This window comes from Mustela nivalis, assembly GCF_964662115.1.
Source record: "Mustela nivalis genome assembly, chromosome: 17".
Lineage (NCBI taxonomy): Eukaryota > Metazoa > Chordata > Mammalia > Carnivora > Mustelidae > Mustela > Mustela nivalis.
The window spans coordinates 45,068,309-45,089,443 of record NC_139036.1 but is presented as its reverse complement, the minus strand read 5'-3'; the positions used below and the strand labels follow the sequence as shown (position 1 = coordinate 45,089,443).

Sequence of the window (21,135 nt, the reverse complement as noted above, 5' to 3'; positions counted from 1 at the left end):
GAATGAGTGTGGTAGGGGAGAGGCAGACAGAGATGGAGAGAGAGAATCTCAAGCAGACCCCCACGGAACCTGAAGCCTGACTCAGGGCTCAACCCCACAAGCCTGAGGCCATAGCCTGAGCCAAAATCAAGAGTCAGACACTCAACCAACTGAACCACCCTGGCATGCCCAAATCCAATTTTTAATTCTGGAAAAAGTCCTTTCTTTCTCTCAGATAGATGTTTAGCAAATTTCTCCCAGGTGGTAGCTTGTCTCCATTCTGTTTTATCTCTGAAGACCAGAAGTTTTTAATTTTTAAATTTTGATGAACTCACCTATCTTCCCACCCCCTGTCCTCTCTGGTAACCATCAGTTTGTTCCCTTTAATTAAGAGTCTGTTCCTTGATTTGTCTCTTTCTCTCTCTTATTTCCCCTTTGATCATTTTTTTGTTTGTTTCTTAAATTTCACATAAGACTGAGACCTTATGGTATTTGACTTTCTCTGACTGACTGACTTCACTTACATTACACTCTCTCGCTCCATCCATGTTGTTGCAGATGGCAAAATTTCATTCTTTTTATGGTTGAATAATATTCTGTGTATATGTATGTGTGTGTGTGTGTATGTATGTGTGTATATATCCTATATAAATACATATATATATATATATATATATGATATATAAATCCTATGACATTCTGAGATTGTAGATAGGATCCTAGTATATTTTATACATATAACCCACTGAGCTACCCAGGCACTCCAGGTCTTCTTTTTTAAAGATTTTATTTATTTATTTGAGAGAGAGCACAAGCAGGGGGAGGGGAAAGGGAGAGGGAGAAACAGACTCCCTGCTGATCAGGGAGCCCCACATGGGACTCAATCCCAGGACCCTGGGAGCATGCTCTGAGCTGACGGTGGATGACTAACCAACTGAAACACCCAGGCACCCTTGTGTGTCTTCTTAGGAGAAATGTCTCTTCATGTCTTCTGCCCATTTTAAACTGGATTATTTGGGGGGGGGGGTTTTGGTGTTGAGTTGTATAAGTTCTTTATACATTTGGAAACTAAACCTTTATTGAATATGTCACTTGCAAATATCTTCTCAGATTCAGTAGGTTGTCTTTTAGTTTTTTGGTTGTTTTCTTTACTATGAGGAAGCTTTTTATTTTGGTGTAGTCCCAATAGTTACTTTTGCTTTTGTTTCCCTTGCCTCAGGAGACATATTTAGAAAAATGTTGCTAAGGCCAATGTCAGAGAAATTACTGCTTGTGTTCTCTTCTAGGATTTTTATGGTTTCAGATCTCACATTTAGTTCCTTAATCCATTTTGAGTATATGGTATAAGAAAGTGGTCCAGTTTCATTCTTTTGCATGTTGCTGTCCGGTTTTCCCAACAACATTTATCGAAGAAACTGTCTTTCCCATTGCATATTCTTGCCTCCTTTGTCAAAGATTAATTTACCATATAATTTTGAGTTTGCTTCTGGGCTTCCATTCTGTTCCATTGATCTATGTGTCTGTTTTTGTGCCAGTACCATACTGTTTTGATTACTAGAGCTATGTAATATAACTTGAAATGTGGAATTGTGATACCTTCAATTTGGTTTTTCTTTTTTGCTTTGGCTATTCCGGGGGTCTTTTATGGTTCCACACAAATTTTATAATTGCTCTAGTTCTGTGAAAAATGCTGTTGGAATTTTGATAGGGATTAAATTAAATCTGTAGATTGCTTTGGGTAGTAACCATAGATAAATTTTCATAACCATAAATTTTCGTAACAAAAAAGTAGTTATGAAAAATTAGTTTGCATTTTCTAGAATGTTATCTAAATGGAATAATGTGGCAAATACTCTTTTCTAACTGGCTTCTTTCATTCACCATGATTATTTTGATTCATTCATGTTGTTATGTATATCAGTAATTCATTTTTATTGCTGAATAGTATTCCACTATATGGGCATGCCACAATTTATCTGCTCACCATTGATTGACATTTGAGTTGTTCCAATTTTTGGCTATTAAAAATAAAGCTTCTATGATTATGCATGTATAAGTCTTTGTATGGATACATACTTTTATTTCTCTTGGGGCAAATACCTGGAAGTAGAATGGCTGGTTCATATGGTAAGTGGGTGTTTAGGTTTTTAAAAAAATATTTTCCACAGTGGTTGTACCATTTTACATTCCTACCAACAGTATATAAGGGCTCCATTTTCTTCACATTTTTTGCTAATACTTGCTATAGTAAGTGTTTTTAATTTTAGACAGTTTAATAGGTATTTAGTGGCTTTTGTTTGTGTGTGGCTTTTATTTGCATTTCCTTTATGATTAATGATGTCAGATATCTTTTCATAAGCTTATTTGCCTTTAAGCTATATTATTGAATTTTGAGAGTTCTTTATATGGTCTGGAAACAAGTCCTTTATCAAATAAATTTACTATGTAATTTACTATGTATTTTCTCCCATCTTGTGGATTATTTTTTGTTCTCTTAAGAGTGTGCTTTGCAAGGTAGAAATTCTTAATTTTTATGGGGTCCAGTTTAATCCATTTTTTTTCTTTTGTGGGCTATGCTTATGGTGTCATATCTAAGAAATCCTGCCCAACTGAAAGTCATAAAGATTTTTCTCCTGTATTTTCTTTTAGACATTTTATAGTTTTAGATTTTACATTTCAATCTTTGAACCAATTTGAGTTCATTTCTGTATGAAATGAACTATGGTTACTACCCAAAGCAATCTACAGATTTAATTTAATGGTTTGAATTGATGTTTGCTTTTTTGCCTATGGATATCCAATTGTTCTAGCACCATTTGTTGGAAAGACTATCCTTTCTCCACTCAACTGCCTTGGAACCTGAAAATAAATTGTCTGTATATCTCCTTCTGGACTTTCCATTCTGTGTCTTTGATCTGTTTGTCTAAATTTACACTAATATCACAAAGCCTTGAACGTGTATCTTCATAAGTCTTATAATCAGGTAACATTAGTCCTCCAACTTTGTTCTTCTTTTTCAAAGCTGTTTTGGCTATTCTAAGAGCTTTACATTTCTATATGAATTTTAAGAATTAGCTTGCCAAATTTTACAGAAAATTCTGCTGGGATTTTGATCTGTAGACAAATTTGGGGAGAAGTGATATCTTAACAATACTGAATCTTCTGATTCATGAACTCTTTATAGCTCTTCATTTATTTAGGTCTTCTTTAATTTTTCCCAGGAATATTTTATAGTTTTTAGTGTGCAAACCTTTTACATCTTCCCCAATTTATTCTAAGTATTTTATACTTTTGGTGTTAATAAAAGTAATATTTCTTAAAATGTCAACTTCTAATTGTTGATTGCTAGGTATTAGAGATAAATTAATTTTTATATATTGATCTTTTATCCTGAAAACCTGATAAACTCACTTATTAGTTCTAGTAAACTATAGATTCCATCAGGTTTTCCACATAGATAATCATTTTATCTGCAAGTATAGTTTTGCTTCTTCCTTTCCATTTTAAATATATTTCTTTTTCTTGCTGTATTGCACTGACTGGAACCTTCAATGCAATGTCAAAGAGATGTAATGAGAGAAGACATCCTTGCCTTTGTTGTGATCTTGAAGAGAAAGCACTTGTCTTTCGCCATTCAATATGATGATTTAGGTTGTTTTGTAGAAGTCTTTTATCAAGATGAAGAAGTTTCCTTCTATTCCTAGTTTGCCAAGTGTATTTTTTTTTAATTGGTAATCAGGAATGGCTATTAGATTTTTCAGATACTTTTTTCCACCCATTACAATGATTGTATGATATTTTTTAGTTGAAGTTGGGTAAATTACATTGATTTCCAAATATTAAACCAATCTTGCAATCCTGAGATAAACCCCACTTTGTCATGATATAACATCTTTTCATATATTGTTGGATTTGATATAATAAAATTTTGTTTAGAGTTTTGTTATCTGTGTTCATGAGGGATAATTGGTCTGTTTTTTTTTTCTTGTAATGTCTTTGTCTAGTTTTGATAAGGCAAAAGTTGGCCTTAAAAATGAGTTGAGAAGTAGCCCCTTCTCTTCAGTTCTCTGATAGAGTTTGTATAGAATTGGCATTATTTCTTCCTTCAATGTTTGGTAGAATTCACCAGTGAAGCCACGTGGGTTTGAAGCATTCTTTGTGAGAAGGTTGTAAACTACCCACTCTATTTCTTTAAGTTACCATTTTACTTTAAGTAACTTAAAGTTATCTTTAAGTTGCTATTTAAGTTACATATTTATTTTTGAGTAGTTCATGTCTTTTAAGAAATCTGTCCATTTCATCTTGAACTTATTGACATAAATTATTTTATAATATTCCTTTATTCTTTTAACATATGTAAAATTCATACTGATGTCACCCCTGTCATTTTTTTTTAAGATTTTATTTATTTGACAGATGGAAATCACAAGTAGGCAGAGAGAGAGGAGGAAGCAGGCTCCCTGCTGTGCAGAGAGCCTGATGCGGGCTGATCCCAGGACCCTGGGATCACGACCCAAGCCGAAGGCAGAAGCTTTAACCCACTGAGCCACCCAGGCAACCGAACCCTGTCATTTCTGATATTGATAATTTGTGTCTTCTCTTATCTTTTCTAGGTCAATATGGCTAGAGGTTTATCAATTTTATTTGCCTTCTCTAAAAACTGTCTTTTCATTTCACTGACTTCTCTATTTTCCTGTTTTCCATTTTCTGCATTTCTGCCTTGATTGTTATTATGCTATTCCTTCTCCTTACTCAGTGATTAATTTTCTTTTCTTTTTCTACTTTCTTAAAAGTGGATGCTAGGGAAGCTAAACTGTGTTAGCAACATCCCATATGTTGATATGTTTTCAGTTTTAGTCAATACAAAATAGTTCTTAATCTCCCTTTTGATCTCTTTGATGCACAGGGTTACTTAGAAAATAATTAATTAATTAACTGGAAAAAAGTATCTGAAAAATCTAATACCCATTCCTGATTACCAATTACAAAAAAATACACTTGGCAAACTAGGAATGGAATGAAACTTCTTCATCTTGATAAAAGACTTCTACAAATTGTTTAGTTTCCAAATATTTGGAGATTTTTCAAATCTGTTAATTTCTAATTTAATTCCATTGTGGTCACAGAACATATGTTGAATGACTGAAATCTTAAATTTACTGAGGCTTGTTTTTTAGCCATGAATTCTGGTAATAGATGAGATATAGGTCTATTTTGGTAAATATTATGTGTCTACTTGAAAAAAAATATATGTTTTCTGATTTTGGGTGGAGTGTTCTATAAGTGTCAATTAGGTCAAGTAGGTTGATAGTGTTGTTCAAGTCTGCTATATCTTTATTGATTTTTAAATATATTTTTTTCTATCAATTGTTGAGAGAGGGATATTGAACTCTCCAACTATAATTGTGTATTTATTTGTTTCTCTTTGCCATTCTCCTTGATATATTTTGAAGTTCTCTTATCAGATGGATAAATTTTTAGGTTATTTCTTTTTTTATTAGTTGACATTTCTATCATGATGGAATAATCTCCTTTATCCTTGGTAATATTCTTTGCTGAAATTGAGTTTGTTTTATGATAATATAGCCACTCACGTTTTCTATTGATTCATGTTAGCATAGCATAATTTTTTCCATACTTATAACCCATTTATTTCTTTCTATTGAAGATGATTCTTGAAGACAGCATATGGTTGGTTTGTACTTTTTTATCTAGTGTGACAATTTTTTAATTAGGGTGATTATACCATTTATATTTAATGTAATTATTTTTATGATTACATTTAAAGCTACTGTCTAATATTTTCTCTGTGCCCCATCTATTCTTTGTTTCATTTTTTTTCTTTTTCTTTCTGCTTTTGGATTGACTGAGTACATTTTATTATTTATTTCTTTGCTAATTTGTTACAACTCTGGTTTTATTTTATTGATTGCTTATTGGTTTGTAGTTTTTATCTTTAACTTATCATAGTCTATCTTCAAATGATATTATATGAATTCATGATTTGTATAAGAACCTTCCAATATATATGATACTTCCATTTCTCCCCTCCTGGGCCTTTGTGCTACTGCTTTCATACATTTTACTTTCCGTTATAAACAGCACACCATATTATTTTTTTGTTTAAACAATAAGTTAACTCTTTTATTCAAGTATAGTTAATATAATATTAGTTTCAGATGTACAACATAGTGATTCAACAGCTATATATGTTATGAAATGCTCACAACATTAAGTGTATTACAGTATTATTGACTATATTCCCTACATTGTACTTTTCATCTGGTGACTTATTTATTTTATAATGGGAAGTTTTTATCTCTTAATCCTTTTCACCCATTTTGTTTTTTTGGTTTTTTATTTATTTATTTATTATTTTTTTTTTAAAGATTTTATTTATTTATCAGAGAGAGAGAGAGGGGGAGAGAGCGAGCACAGGCAGGCAGAGGCAGAGGGAGAAGCAGGCTCCCTGCGGAGCAAGGAGCCCGATGCGGGACTCGATCCCAGGACGCCGGGATCATGACCTGAGCTGAAGGCAGCTGCCCAACCCACTGAGCCACCCAGGCGTCCCCTTTTCACCCATTTTGACTATATCCCCACCCTCTCTGCTTTAGCAACCATGTTTGTTCTCCATATTTATGAGTGTGTTTCTCTCTTTTTTATTGTCATTGTTTGTTCATTTGGTTTTTTTTAAGATTCTACATATAAATGAAATCATATTATATTTGGATATTTAAATAGTAAGAAAAATCTTACATATTTACCTATGTAGTTACGAGTTCTAATGTTCTTCATTCTTTTGTGTGGATCCACCTTTCCATCTGGTATCATTTTCCTTCCACTTAAAAATATTTTCTTTAGCATATCTACAGTGTAAGTCTACTAGTGATGAATTCTTTCAGCTTTTGTATGTGTCAGGTGGTCTTTTTTTTTGCTTTTGTTTTTGAAAGATCTGGATATAGAATATTAGCTTGATAGTCAATGGGTCCCCTCTCCTCTCCACTGCTTTAAAGATGTTGCTCTACTGAGTTCCATTATTTCCAACAAGAGATATGTTCTCACTACTATCTTTGTTTCTCTATATGCTGTATGTGGTTTTTTTTTTCCTTTGGCTGCTATAAAGATTTTCTCTTTATTGATGGTTTTGAGCAGTTTGGTTATGATGTGTCTTCGTGTAATTTTGTCCGTGTTTCTTGTGCTTAGAGTTTACTGACCTTTTTGGATTTGTGGTTTATTGGGTTTACCTGTTTGGAAAATTTTAGGGTATTATTTTTTCAAAATTTCTTATATTTCCTCTCCTTCAGGGACTCTAAGTACACATATATTAGGCCACTTGAAGGGTTTACACGACTCACTGAGTTAAGTAGAGGCATGGGTTTTTTGGTCTGGGTTTTTTTTAACATGTGAAATACAGTTATAGCTTTTTAAAAAGATTTATTTACTTATTTGAGAGAGAGAAAGCAAGAGTGAGTGGGACAGAGGGAGAGAGAGAGAGACTCTCAAGCAAACTCCATGCTGAGCTAGGAGCTCAATGCGGGGCTCGATCTCATGACCCTGAGATCATGACCTGAGCTGAAACCAAGAGTGGGACACTTAGCCAACAACACCACCCAGGCACCCCAGTTACAACTTTTTAAATGTCTTTGTCTGCTAATTGTAACATCTGTGTAGATTATTGGTTTGTTTTGATTGATTGCGTTCTATCCCCAATACAGAACATATTTCAGACCTTTCAGACTCTTCTTAGAAGTCTATCCTCTTCCTGTGTGCTATCAACCCAAAGCGAGACTTTTGGGTTGGAAGCAGATACTTCTGAACTAAACTACTGATCAGTGTCACCCAGTTCTCATCTCTATCTTACTCTAGGCATACCATACCCCCTTCTATCCTTACCTTTCTATTGGGCACCTCTGTCCTGTCTATTTATTTACAATATTCTAGAGCAGCAGTTGGCCATCTGGTCCCTCCCCAATCATCCAGGCCATATGCCTCAAGAATTCCTTTTTACACAGCCCTGTGATGCCCTTGGCCTGCCTCTTCTACCTACTCAAGTAACTCCTTTACCACTAATTTAATTACCTATGTTTCCATTTATAGGATTTTACCTAGCCGTATGGCCTGCTGTCTCTGTCAATTCAAAAATAATATTGAGGTTGTCTGCAAGACAGTCAAGCTGCATTGTGACAGTGAATGTATGACAAATGCCACACATTGTGGTGAGTCTGAATTGTCTTATGATAAGCTTATAAATTTTTATTTAATTCTTTATTTTTAATTAACAATGATAAAATTTTTAAGTAATGATGGCACTGCATTATTTTTATTCATTCAGAGTCAAATACCTAAATCTCTCTTAAAAAAAAAAAAAGAGTTATTTATTTGAGAGAGAGAGAGCATGCAAGTCGAGGAAGGGGCAGAGGGACAGAATCTCAAGCAGACTCCCCGCTGAGTGCAGAGCCCAATGTGGGGCTCAATCCCATAACCCCGAGATCATAACCTGAGCCAAAACCATGAGTCATACACTTGAGACACCCAAGTACCCTCAAATCCCTAAATTCCTAAGAACTATTCCTTTGTTAAAAGTTAGATTCTCAATTACCTTATTAAATAATTACCCCCAAATGCAAACCTGTTCATATAGTGCATCACAGTTTGTACACTGATATTATATGCATTACATCTCAGGTGCCCTTTGGCCCTTTGTTTTATAGGACAGAAAAAGATATATTTTTGTTTATTTTTACAAGTTATATTATAAGAGTAAAAGTGATGCTGATTTATAAAAAAGTTGTATTCGGAGCCTGAGAGTTTCTGTTCCCTAACCAGAAGCTGCTACCTTCTAATGGAAAGAGAGGGCTCTTCTATTCTTGAACTGCCCAACTCTGAACTTGTTCTGAATCCTAAGCTTTTCTGTCCAAAAACACTCAGGTGTTAAATATTTTTCTGTATACTATGTTTTATTGGCACTAACTTGATGACTTCCAAAATGTGCTTGTGCACCCAGATGGCTGGAATATGAGTCCCTATCAATGATCTATGGTACATCAGAAATAACACTGCTATTTCTGTAAATACAGTGTTGCTTATTTTTCAAAACAGTTGTTTTTTGTTGTTGTTGTTTTTTTTTTTTTTTTTTTTACAAATTCTATTACTCCTTCTCCCTTAGAGTTGGGGAGAAGAGGCATGTTTAATCTCCTTTTACAGGTGAGGAAAACTGTGACCAGAGGTGTTAAGTGCTGTAGCCTAGCACTCAAGTATCTTCTTATTTTGGGCTCTCAGCAAGCCTATTGCTGCTTCTTTCTTGTGACCCTTATTACCTCCTCCTCTGACCCTCACCACCACCACTAAAAATACTTCTATTTCTTCTGGAAAAGAAACCCAGCTGCACAATGCTCTGCAGTATACACAGTGGCACACTTGACCTTCAGGTAGTTGGAAGCTCTGGATGATTCCCTAAGTAAACCTAGAAATCTTAGAAATGAAAGTGAAATAAGCATCTAACGTTTCTTTATCCCTTCTGCATTTTAAGACCTCAAGTATCATTCCCTTAATTTATTAAACATTCCACATTGGCATATCTCTCATACCTGGGAAATTTAACCTACATCCCAGATCCCTGTCCACATTTAAACAAAGAGCCAGAGTAGACATAGTGGGTTTTTTTCTGATTAGAGCTTATGAGTTATATGAACTGCAATATATGGGAGGTGGGACCAAGCAAGGAATTGGTGGGTAGCTAGAGAAGGCATATCCAGATGAGGGTGCAGTCATGGGCATCTGTGATGGCAGTAAGAACACAAGCACACTGAAGAAAGGAAAGAGGACACCTCATGCTCCCTCTGCATCTGAAGCAGGACAGGATGGGGTATATGAATGCCAGGAGTCACTGTAGATCTGCGCACAGTTTAGCTGAGTGTCTTCCAGCCTTGACTTTTTCTTGAGTACTGGGCAATCGGGCCTTGGGGACCCCAGGAATTATCCCAAATATAGTTATTCACACTATGGAAGTTTCTGAGTAAATAGCCACCTTTTCAAAAAAACATCCTTTTCTCCTTTTGTTGTTGCCAGCCATAGATTAGAGTTTGAGTTTGTCTCCTCTCTAAATGGTACTCAAATATTTGCCGATTCTTAATTTATTTGACTGGGATATAGGACTGTCGACTGACAAAAAGCTGTACTAGCAGTCTTTCATTATCAAAACTAGTCTCTTCTTTGTTGATAGATGAAGAAGTATCTATAAGGAATACAGAAGGCTCATTCATGAAGGTATTAAAAGCCCGGAAGAAGAGCACCAGTACTGAGCTGACTATTGAGCCAGAGAAGGCATTCTCAGACAAAAATAGCGTCAGTCTAGCCTTTATCAATGAGCAGCTAGACTTCAATGATGAAAGTGATGTTATTAGTGCACTGAATTACATATTGCCTTATTTCTCAGAGGGAAATCTAGAAGATGTAGAATCAACATTATTACCATTTATTAAACTTCTGTTTTCAAATGTACAAGATGGAGACAAGCCCACAGGTCCCTTGACAAACAACACAGGGAGCCTATCTCTTAAACCTGGACCCAGCAATTCAACTTACAAAAATAAACTGAAGAAACTCTACTTTCTGGAAAATTTGTTAGATGCAGAAATTCAAGAAAAAATTGATGAGGTGAAAAAAAAAGAAAAAATTGCCATGCTTATACATTCCGGTCTTTTCGGTCCCAAATTTAAACGCCAGATCTTTCCAAAGAAATTGGAAACTGCCCAAGCTCAGGAAGAGAGCCTCGCCAAGGCTGAGCATGTAGGGAAAAAGATGCTGAGAGTGAAAAAGGTCATCAAGGGCCCCAAGGGCCTACGGAAAAGGTACTTCAAAGAATTGCGCCGTCAGAGAAACCAGAAGAAACAGAATGCCCAGCCATTTGTGGAGAACGTGGCCAAAGAAAGAAGGCTCGGGAGACCATCTACAAGGGAGCTGGAGCAGCTTCACATGGCGCAGAGGCCCAAGAAATTAGTGGGGGACTCCTTCAATACAGAGCCTTCATTCATAAAGGAGCACAAGGCAGCAGTCTCTTCCTTCCTGAAACAATACTCGTTGGGCAGGCCTTCTGCCTCCACTGCTCCAAAATCCCTACCTGAGGTGAAAAACAAATCAAAAGACTTAACCTACACTATTTTTGTTTTAGAGGATGCAAATGCTAGAGTTAAGAATCTGAAGGCTCCCAGACCAGTCTCACATTCCGGAAAGAAGTACATCTTTCATAAAACTCGCTCACGTGTGGTCCACAGAGAACCCAAGGCCAAACGGAATCGAAAATTCAAAAAGAAAAGTCCTCTCAGAAATAGACTGATGCTGGCAAAGAGGCCTCCATTCTCTGCAGTCAGGAGCCTCATAAATTCCCCCTCACGGGAGGCTTTTTCATCTTCAGGAGAAATGAGTTCTCAGGAAAATCCTTTTCCGGAATTATTTACTCTTTCAGAACCTCTTAGGGAAAACACTACTGTGGAAAACACTACTACGCAGAATGTTTTTGAAGAGACGGTGCCAGAACAAACCCTCCCTGAATTCGGGAACCATGAGAATCTTCCCAGGGCACATTCTGCAGCCACCGGAGACAACATTATGCCAACTGTTAAACAAACCAATGAAACACAATGGGAATACCACAACATGGGCACCGAATTGCCCCCGAAGTCCACAGAGTTCACTGTGCCGAAGCACTCAGCCACAGGGGATCTATTTGAAATTCAGCTAAACCAGCAGCTACGGTCCCTCATCCCCAACAATGATGTGAGAAGGCTCATTTCTCACGTTATCCGGACTTTGAAAATGGACTGCTCCGAGACCCACGTGCAACTGGCCTGTGCCAAGCTCATCTCCAGAACAGGCCTCCTGATGAAGCTTCTCAGTGAGCAGCAAGAAGTAAAGGTGTCCAAGGCTGAGTGGGATACGGACCAATGGAAAACTGAGAACTATATCAACGAGAGCACAGAAGTCCAGAGTGAACAGAGAGGGCAGGAGTCCAGTGAGGTGAGGAAAACTCCTGAAACATAGGATCTGGACTTTGAGTCAGTTTAGGAAATGCCATGAAATCACCCAAGCCCAAAGACCAGGGGTGGCCTAGTCTGGGTCTTGTCTTGGCCAGGTAACGTTGGCTGAGACACATGACCTGCCACTTTGCTCATTTAGTGCCACTATCCCCAGGGTATATGAGGAGGGGACCTAACATACAAGATAAATAAATTTTTGAAGAAAATGCTGATGATAAGATTACATAACACCTTAGATTTGGTATGTTCCTTAAGAATCTGTAAGGCACTCATCTGAAAGAATGGGGTTTTAGAGTAGCTGAAGAATAGTTAGCTTTCCATCCTGTCTCTTTGTTTTCTAAAAAATAAAAACCTTTTCTTTCTTTATTTTTTTTTTTAGCTCACAAAAGAAGTTCCAGGTTATGGCTATAACAACAAACTCATCTTGGCAATATCTGTGACTGTAGTAGTGATGATTTTGATTATAGTTTTCTGTCTCATTGAGGTAAGGACAACCATTAATTCAGATTTCCAGAATATCTTCTATCTTTATAATTGATTCAGAACCCACAAATTGAAAATCAAAGCCACTTTCCCACCTACTACTACTTGATATTCCTCTTCAGTTTGGAGGACTGAAATCTGCTTTGTTCCTTTACTGCCACGTATATTCCAGGGAATTTTAAAAGAACCCCCCACTGCTGGGAGATCTGTGGATTGTAACCAAGGCAACAAGCCATTAGACTGAGACATTAAGTTTCAGAAGGCCAGAGTTGACATGATAGTAACATTTCTTCAACTCAAAATTATGTCGATTCGATGTACTCACCCGTGAGTCTCAGACTGCCACTGATTTCTTTCCTTGGCTGAAATGATGACAGAGGAAGTCTCTCTGCCCTCCTGGAACCATCAGCAATCCTGGAAGAAAGGACATAACTTACAGATAAAAGTGTCATCTTGTTGATTCATTAGATTTACTTAGCAGCTTTCTCCTCCACTGTGTAAGGTGTTGTGTGAATAGGTTCAGTTCAAACACTGCAGCCCAAATCCTGTAGCAGGCTACCTCAAAGTACATCAGATTTATAGTCTGTTGCTGGAGCTTGCCTGTTTACCTTTCCTTCAATCCTTTAATGACTTCTTCCTTTTCCCAACAGGCGGGTGCTAACATTTTTTAAAGAATGATTGAACAAATTGACAGTCTTAACTTATCCCACCAATCCAAACTCATTTACCTCGTTTACCTTTTCTACTGTCCTAGCAGGCCTCCGTTCCAGCCAAAGCCACCCCTCACCACCCCCTAGTCACCCCATGCCCATTCCTGCTTTTGTCTGTGCCTTTGCCCATCTGAAATTCCCTCTTAATTCGCTCTGCCTGTGGAAGTACCATGAGTCTCTCAAAAGTCAACACAAGTTCATCATTCTCCAAAAAGCCTTCCCTGAACTCTCCAGCCCTCCTGGTCCTAGTCCTTCTGTGAGATTTGTCACCATTTCTTAGGGTCCATATTGATGCATTCCCCTCCCCTGAAAACAATAATAAGGTAAACAACTTTTTAAAAGGCAGCTCCCCAAGAGAGAAACACCAAACATCAAAACATGGAGCACAGCAGAGCTATGTAAGCATCAAGTGGCTTCCTGGTTTATCAGACTTAAGTAAAAATGGACTGGATATATGAACTGCTAAAGAGAAACATGTCTGCCTGCAGAAAGGTTGGTCAGTCGTAAAAACATAGAAATGGTGAGGAAGAGCCCACCATGGGCCGTGCCCATCCTAGGCTTCCCCAAGAGTAGACATGGCCCCTCAAGCAGCATATGAGTGTTAAGCCCACTAGTGTGGCTGTGCCTCTTGGGGAGATGGATGGATCTGGCTACTTCAGTCCTTTCTGTCAAACAGTGGATTCAGCTGTTACTTTCCTTCTAATTCTCTTCTCACCAAGTAGCCTTCTAATTGTGTTTCAGTGCGCCATGGAGGCCAGTGTCCCCGGGAGCTAGTTCCCAACCATGTAGACACAGATGCCCTATCTGCGGAACAGATATATTTCCCATTGTCAAATGATAACCCGGCATTCTGATTTTGATCCATCCTGGGGCACTGATAAAGTGAGATTGCCTCTATAGGAAGAAGTGAGTTTGCTTTTGTTAAGGACAGAGTCTGACTGCTGAGCCCAGGAGTCTAGGAACTGGCATGGGGTCAGCTTACCAAGGTCTCTGGGAAGATATATCACTGGCCATTGTCCAGTATCTGTATCTTCAGGTGGCCTGTGGCTGAAAGCCAAAGCTTTCAGGGAAGTTCTGTAAATTCTTATTGCTGTTTTTAATTTCTATGTAGTTTAGCCTTTTGCTTGTATTTATATGGTTGCATTATTTCCTCTCCTTATTTTGATGATGCGCTTTTTGAGGACGGAGACCATGCAGTGCTTTTCCTGTAGTAGACAATAATGGCGTTCAAAGGAAGAGAGATGAGGCATTATGTCGACTTCACAATGAGCAATAAGGCAGCCTAATATTTATTTGAAGTAGCATACAGAATCCAGCAATAGACAGACCCATGTGTTCCTAGGACTTTTGAAATGTTACCTTTTAGTATTCAAATCAGTGGAAGAAAAGAAGTAAATGGTAATAGAACAACTGCTTGATTATTTAGGAGGAAAATAATAGCAGAGCCTCATTTCTCACCTTAAACATATTTCAGTAAATGTAAAAAAAAGAAAAGAACCCATAAAACTGTTAGAGGAAAACAGAAGCAATATTTTTATCATCTTGTGGTGGGAAAGAGCTTTATGATTTGACACCACGGGCAGAAACCTTTGATAGATTTGATCATCTTGTCTGTGACACCATTAGCAAACTTGGCACTGATCTATGCCAAGCATAGGAAGAATTTCCCACACCCGATTTAATCCCCACAACCCTGTGAGGATGATATTACCATCCTTCTTTGATACCTAAAAGGGAAATCAGCTTAAGGCCCCAGTGGCAAAACCCAAGGCAGAACCCCATTTCGCCTGACTGCAAAGCCTGTGCTCCGGTTCCACCATTTTGTCTCCTTAAAGATGAAAACACTGACAAATATTTAAAACATTGAAATTCAGTGAAAGCCACTAAAAGGATTAATATATTTCTATAAATCAACAGGAAGACCAACAATCCAGGGTTGAAGGGGGCGAGGACTATGAAGAATGATGGGCAAGGACCATATCTGCCAGTCCTCATGCCTTCTGGGATGTGGTCTTGTTAATGAGGCCTTTGCTGCCTCTATACTGTTTTCTTCTATACTCTTATAACATTTGTTTTTATTTACATTTTTGAATATGTGTAGAATCTGTTTTGGTTTGGGGGATGGTTGAGGTAAGGGATCTAACTTTTTTCACCCTCTGCATAAAGATCCAGTTAATTTAAAATCTTTTATTGAACGATTCATTCTTTCTTCACTGATCTAAAATACTATTTTTTATCTAGACTCAATCAATCCAGTTTCTTTCCCTGTACCAGTATCACACTATGTACTTAATTCCAGTTGCTTTATAATAACATATTTTGATGTCTGGTAGGGTAAGCTCCTGCTCTTTTCTTCTTTTTCTCTCATTTTGTAGCTAGGCTTGCATATTTTCTCCACCAAATGTCTTCCGACCAGTTTTTGTTGTTGTTTTTTTTTTTTTTTAAAAAAAGCTATCTTGGGATTTGAATAGGATTACTTTGAATTTATAGGTTAATTTGAGGAGACCTGACATCTTTGCAATATTCTAGGAAGATGCTATCTCTCATCACGTATTCATTTCTTCTTAATGTCCTTCAGAAGAGTTTTAATATTTTCATCTCATAGGTCTTACCCATTCTTTGCTGTAAGTTTACTCCTAGGTACCTGATGCCTTTTAATGATAGTGTAAATGGGATCATTCTTCCATTCACTGATTAGCTATTTATGGAATGTAGGATCACTATTGTGGTTTGCATGTTGAGCTCTCCATTTTGTATCTAGCCATCTTATTGACTTCTCATACTTAAGTAAAATTTTAGTCGATTCTCTTGGGCCACTTGGGTTGTTCATAATTTCATAGGTAAATATGTTTTGTTTCTTCCTAATACTTCACTTTTCCTACTGCATTGATTAGGACCTCCTCAACAATGATGAATAGTAGCCAGAATAATGGGCATCCCACTCTTGTCCTTGACTGTAAAACAATGCTGCTGCTTGGGTTTCTGGTAGATACTTTTCTTTTCCTTCTTCTTAGAATTTGTATTAGGAATTATCTGTTGAATGTCATCTAAAACCACCAATAAAATGTATTGCCAGCTGCACACAAGATCCCAAGTTAGGTATTGTGGAAGAGCAGAGGACTATTAAGCAAACCGAATTCCTGTCCTCAAAAAAGTTATCCTCTCATTGGCTAGATAAGACCTAAAATACAAAGGAATGAAAAAGATCTGGATGCAGTGGTCATCGAGATGGGTAACTGTGATCATGTTTTCTTCCAAAACAGATTTATTCTCATAGAACAGCATCAGAGGAAGGTAAAGAAGGAAACTCAAGGTAAATAATAGTCTGGCAGTTGTTAAAGTAGAAATTTAGAACTAGATTTTAGAACTCCTCTCTATTTCAGTCCCCTTATTTTACTCCCAGGACACCACAAAAGGCAGAAAGAACATTTATTTGGCCTAATGCTTTTCCTGGATCCAGCAAAATTAGCTCCCCAGCCAAACCTGAGTTAGGAGGAGACTGGCACAGAGCATCTGCTGGTCACCAGTCTTTTTTTTTTTTTTTAAGATTTTATTTATTTTATTTGATAGATAGAGGTCACAAGTAGGCAGAGAGGCAGGCAGAGAGAGAGAGAGGAGGAAGCAGGCTCCCTGCCAAGCAGAGAGCCCGATGCGGGCCTCGATCCCAGGACCCTGAGATCATGACCTGAGCTGAAGGCAGAGGCTTTAACCCACTGAGCCACCCAGGCGCCCTGATCACCAGTCTTTTTAAAAATGAGGGTGGTATGGGGAGGTGCTGGTTCCTGCTGGGAGTGCGCATCAGGCCTTCTCAGAGGCTCCAGGGAAAGGGTAGGGAGGGCCACAAAATCTTGGGCAAAGAGGGCTAGTCTTCAAGGCTGATGGAAGGCAGAATATATGACTCCTTCCTATAAAGTGGCAGGAAAACTTTTCTCTTCCTCCTCCTCCTCCTCCTGGCTTTCAAGTCCCCACTCACCATTCCCTTTGTACAGGCCCCATAGAATTGTAACTGGGAGAGGCCTTAGATAATAGTTTGTCTCTTCCTTTTATAATAAGGAAATGGAGAAGAAGCAGGGGAAGGTAAATTGTCCCATGGTCATACTGCTAGTGGAGTGTCAGAAGATGACTCCTTTCCAGCTGTGCACTCCCTCTCTGACTACACTGCCCGTGGGCTGCGAGCTACATTTTATGTCACAACTCAGTACACACATACCGTAGAGACCTGAGCAGTTTCTAAGACAAACTTACCATACGCTCTCATTTTTTCTATACTGTTTGTATTCAAAAAGAATATTTTGTGTTTTAGTGCTGGATGTGACCTTTAAGCTCATTTCATGACTCATTCATCAGTGACAGCCTACAGTGTGAAAGGCAGTGAGCTAGATAACTTTGCTGGTTGGACTCGGGCATTTTCTTGGTGCGATTCAACTTGCAGGATAAAGCAACTAGGAACATAGAAGCACCTCTCCTTCCTGCTCCCCAGCAAATGATGCCTATGAGACTGAGTGCATTGGGGCCCACTGTAAAATGCTTCTGGAGAGAGTAAGGTGCTTCCTCCGTGCAGTTGCCCAGTTTGTTCACTGCATGAGGGCACTTGGCCAAGGTCCCAGGTGAGCGGGATGAAAATCCTGCCTGCATTCCATGTCGAGCCACATGCAAAGATCTCCCCAGAGACATTGTGGGGCCGTTATGGATAGATGTGGGAAAATTCTGGAAGCCCAACATGCTTGGGATTATTTTCAAGATCCCAGATCTGTAGTGATTTTGCTTCCTGTGATTCTGGATGGAGGTGTCCTAATAAGACCAGAGATACACGTTGTGAGAGTTATGGAATACGGCATGAGTCACTAATTGTGCATATATTTCCTCCAAGGGGCTTCTTTCGGTCTCTGCTGCGGAAGAGATGCTCATCCGAAAATGAGAATCAGGTAAATCTGAGCAGGATAAAGCCCCATGGCTGCAGAGAGCACGGGAAATACAGAATTAACATCATCCTTTCTGTTTTCTAGGAGGGCTTTTTCTGGAGAAGGCGGCCACTTTGGCTTCGGGACATGTACAGACCTCTCAATGCCACACGCAAGAAAAACATGGCACAGAAGTTACACGACAAGGATTCTTCTGATGAGGATGAGATTTTCAACAAGGAACCAGGGTACCTGATTTATGGTTCTTATATCAAATGAGGAAACTATGGAAAGTTGAACTGTCCCTTTGCAGAGTAAAAGCCTTTGGCATTCTTCTCCTTTTTGCAGAGAGAAAAGTGAAGCCACAGCAGAGAAGACTCAGGCCACAGATTCGACTGCTGAAGAGCTGGGTGAGGAGAGTGAGACCGCCGCAGAGACCGTCACCGAATGAGCCCAGCCTGCCTCAGGCCGCCTACAGAGTTTATTTTCTGATATTGGCTTCTCAGCATTGCCTGTAAAATACTTATTTTTCTCATATTAAAATGTATAAGTTCATAACCAATTCTAGCCACGTGGTAAGGAATAAAAATGGAACCAGTTAAACATGTATTATTGAGAGAACAGGGACCACAGGCACAAGGAGCAGGACTGAAGCTAGAATCCCTCGTGGGTGCCGGTGTCCTGGAGCAGCGCGGGCAAAGGAGGATGAGTAGTGGTGTCTCTCCCTCATTTCCCTGATCAAATCAGTCTCTGGAAACTGGAAAACATATCTTCAGGGGGTGTAGACTGGGTAATTAAATCAATGAGCAGTTTATTCTGGTGCTCTCTTCCCTGGCTCACCAAATATCAGTAACTCACAACACACTTGACCTCTTGCCCAGAGAAGATCATCTATTTCTGGCGCCTCCCGTAAGGGCTTTGGCATTGCCAGAATATTTGAATCACTGAGCCTAGCTCCACGGCAGGCCTAAACCCTAACTTCCTTCCCAAGTGCGCAATCTCGTGCACAAAATGTGTGCCCTGTCTTGGCAAGTTGAGGGTTCTTCACCCTTCGAAGGGAGTAGATAATTCACATTGGGGTTTCTTTGGTTTGTTTTCTTAAAAAAAAAAAAAAATCCCAACCCTTGGGTAGCTGGCAGGGAAGAACTGAGGGCTAGGGTAAAGAAGAACGTGTGAGAGCAGTAATTACCCAAGACTGCCCTCCTCAGGCCTTGATTGCAGAAAACATAGTGTTGGGGCCACTTACCCATTCGCATGTACAGCCCTCATACCGTCCTCGCGTCTCCTGACCCCACTGAGGGTCAGATGTGCACTGCTTGGCTCTCTCCAGCACAGCCCAGCACCAGACCTACCACCACCTTTCTCTCCAACACCGATCACAGCTGCATGATTCCAGGGGATAACGCAGTGCAATCTTTGGAAAAGGCAAGAATTCCTCCACTCCTGCGATGCCTGGGTGGTTCGGTCGGTTAAACGGTCAACTCTTGGTTTCAGCTCAGGTCATGATCGATGTCCGTACACGTAACTGGTGCTAATCACTGTGGGGGCTGGCACTGGTGAACATCGGGGCCTGGGGGACTGCATTGCTAGCTTTCCCGTGACTTTACCAGCTGGTTTCCATAAATCCAAAGCTGCTGCTGTCCCTAAAAAGATTGCTGAGGTCACAGCAGCACCCCAAAGTCCCCAGCCAGGTGATTAGCGGGGAGCATGGAGTCCCGCGTGCAGCCTGTACATCTGTCCCTGCAGACGAGGACAGAATGGCTTCCAGCTCCTCGTCACTTCCCAGATTTCACACAGGTACGCTGTTAACTGGCAGAACTCTGCTGTCAAAGGAATCTGTGAAACCTGGTTCGTGGGCTTCCAGCACTTTAAGGGAGGCTAGGGTTCTACTAAGGATGTGGCCCCGAGCTACTCAAAACTATGTTTGTGTTTGTTCAAGTCTTCACAGGCCAAACCAGGCTGAATGAAGACGAGGGCTCGGAGGAGGCTGGTTAGCATTTAGAGAAAGAAAGAATCCATCGCCCTCTTATGCTCACCAAACTACTGAAGTAGGGCAAAGAGAGCCGGGAGCTGGCGGAAGCCGAGGTTCTCTGGCTTTGTCAGGACTGCAGGTCAGCAGGGATTTGAGGGCGGGAGGGCAAGGCAGGGCAGGGCAGACTGAAGATGACCAGAAGGCTCCGCCAGGTTCTTACCATTGGGAGTCCCAGAGGGTCACACTGGCTGGTGGCCACCCCCATGGAAGACGGGGCCTCTCGGTCCTGGGGCACACCAGGCATGACCAGCTCTGGTCCTAGTGGGGGTGAGATGTTGCTGAGCCTTGGGGGATGGTGGTGGAGCACCCCTGGGGGTGGAGGTGGGGAGCACCCTCCTTCAAGAAGAGGAGAAGTCCTAGAGGCCTGAAGCGGAAGCGGAACCGTGCTTCAAGGTAAGGCTTTCTGCATTCCAGGGTAGTGCTGGAGAGGGGTCTGCCACCACACCATGGACGGTTCCAGCTTCCAGGGCCAAAGGAAATTGAGACTTCAACCTGCGAACAGCATAAAGACTTCACGTGGATGTGGGCGACACCCCAGAATGGTGGAGCCACCAAACAGAAGGAGCCTGGCTCCTGACACGTGATCCACCAAACCAGCCCAGACTGCCGTGCTTAACCAGATGATTACACGAGAGAGCAATAAGCTTCTTTTTATCTACCACATGGCTATGTTGGGTCTCTACTGCCTAATGTGAAGGAGCCTAATGAAGGAGTGAGTATGTGTACTGGGTATCCCTCGCCACCACAATGCTAACTGAGAAACCATCCCCAAACCCAGTGGACTGAAACACCAGTTCTTGCAGGATGGCCAGGACAGCTGTACCGGAATGTTCTGCCAGCTGGGCCAGCGCCGCCTCTCACTGCTGGTCTGCAGATCCGCAGGGCTAGCTCTTTGCCACCTGTGTTGGTTCTGGGGCCCAGGCTATAAAGACTACCAGAAGAAACCATAATAAAAGGCCATAATAAGAGACAGAAACTTCATCAGGCCTCTTCAA

The 21,135-nt window shown here is 39.9% G+C and overlaps 1 protein-coding gene across 1 annotated transcript in view; it reads left to right on the top strand.

Annotated features, from left to right (window-relative positions):
* Positions 1–21,135, top strand: part of LOC309851454 (leucine-rich repeat-containing protein 37A2-like) — a gene marked incomplete at its 5' end in the record, with an annotated part of 27,603 nt that extends 6,468 nt beyond the window's left edge. The window contains 9 exons of the mRNA XM_082706773.1: positions 8,077–8,195; positions 10,202–11,994; positions 12,394–12,498; positions 16,471–16,520; positions 18,078–18,132; positions 18,214–18,356; positions 18,457–19,905; positions 20,048–20,219; positions 20,555–21,135. Coding sequence (XP_082562899.1) covers positions 8,077–8,195; positions 10,202–11,994; positions 12,394–12,498; positions 16,471–16,520; positions 18,078–18,132; positions 18,214–18,356; positions 18,457–18,559 — 2,368 coding nt within the window. The 3' untranslated portion in view covers positions 18,560–19,905; positions 20,048–20,219; positions 20,555–21,135. The remainder of the gene's footprint in view (positions 1–8,076; positions 8,196–10,201; positions 11,995–12,393; positions 12,499–16,470; positions 16,521–18,077; positions 18,133–18,213; positions 18,357–18,456; positions 19,906–20,047; positions 20,220–20,554) is intronic.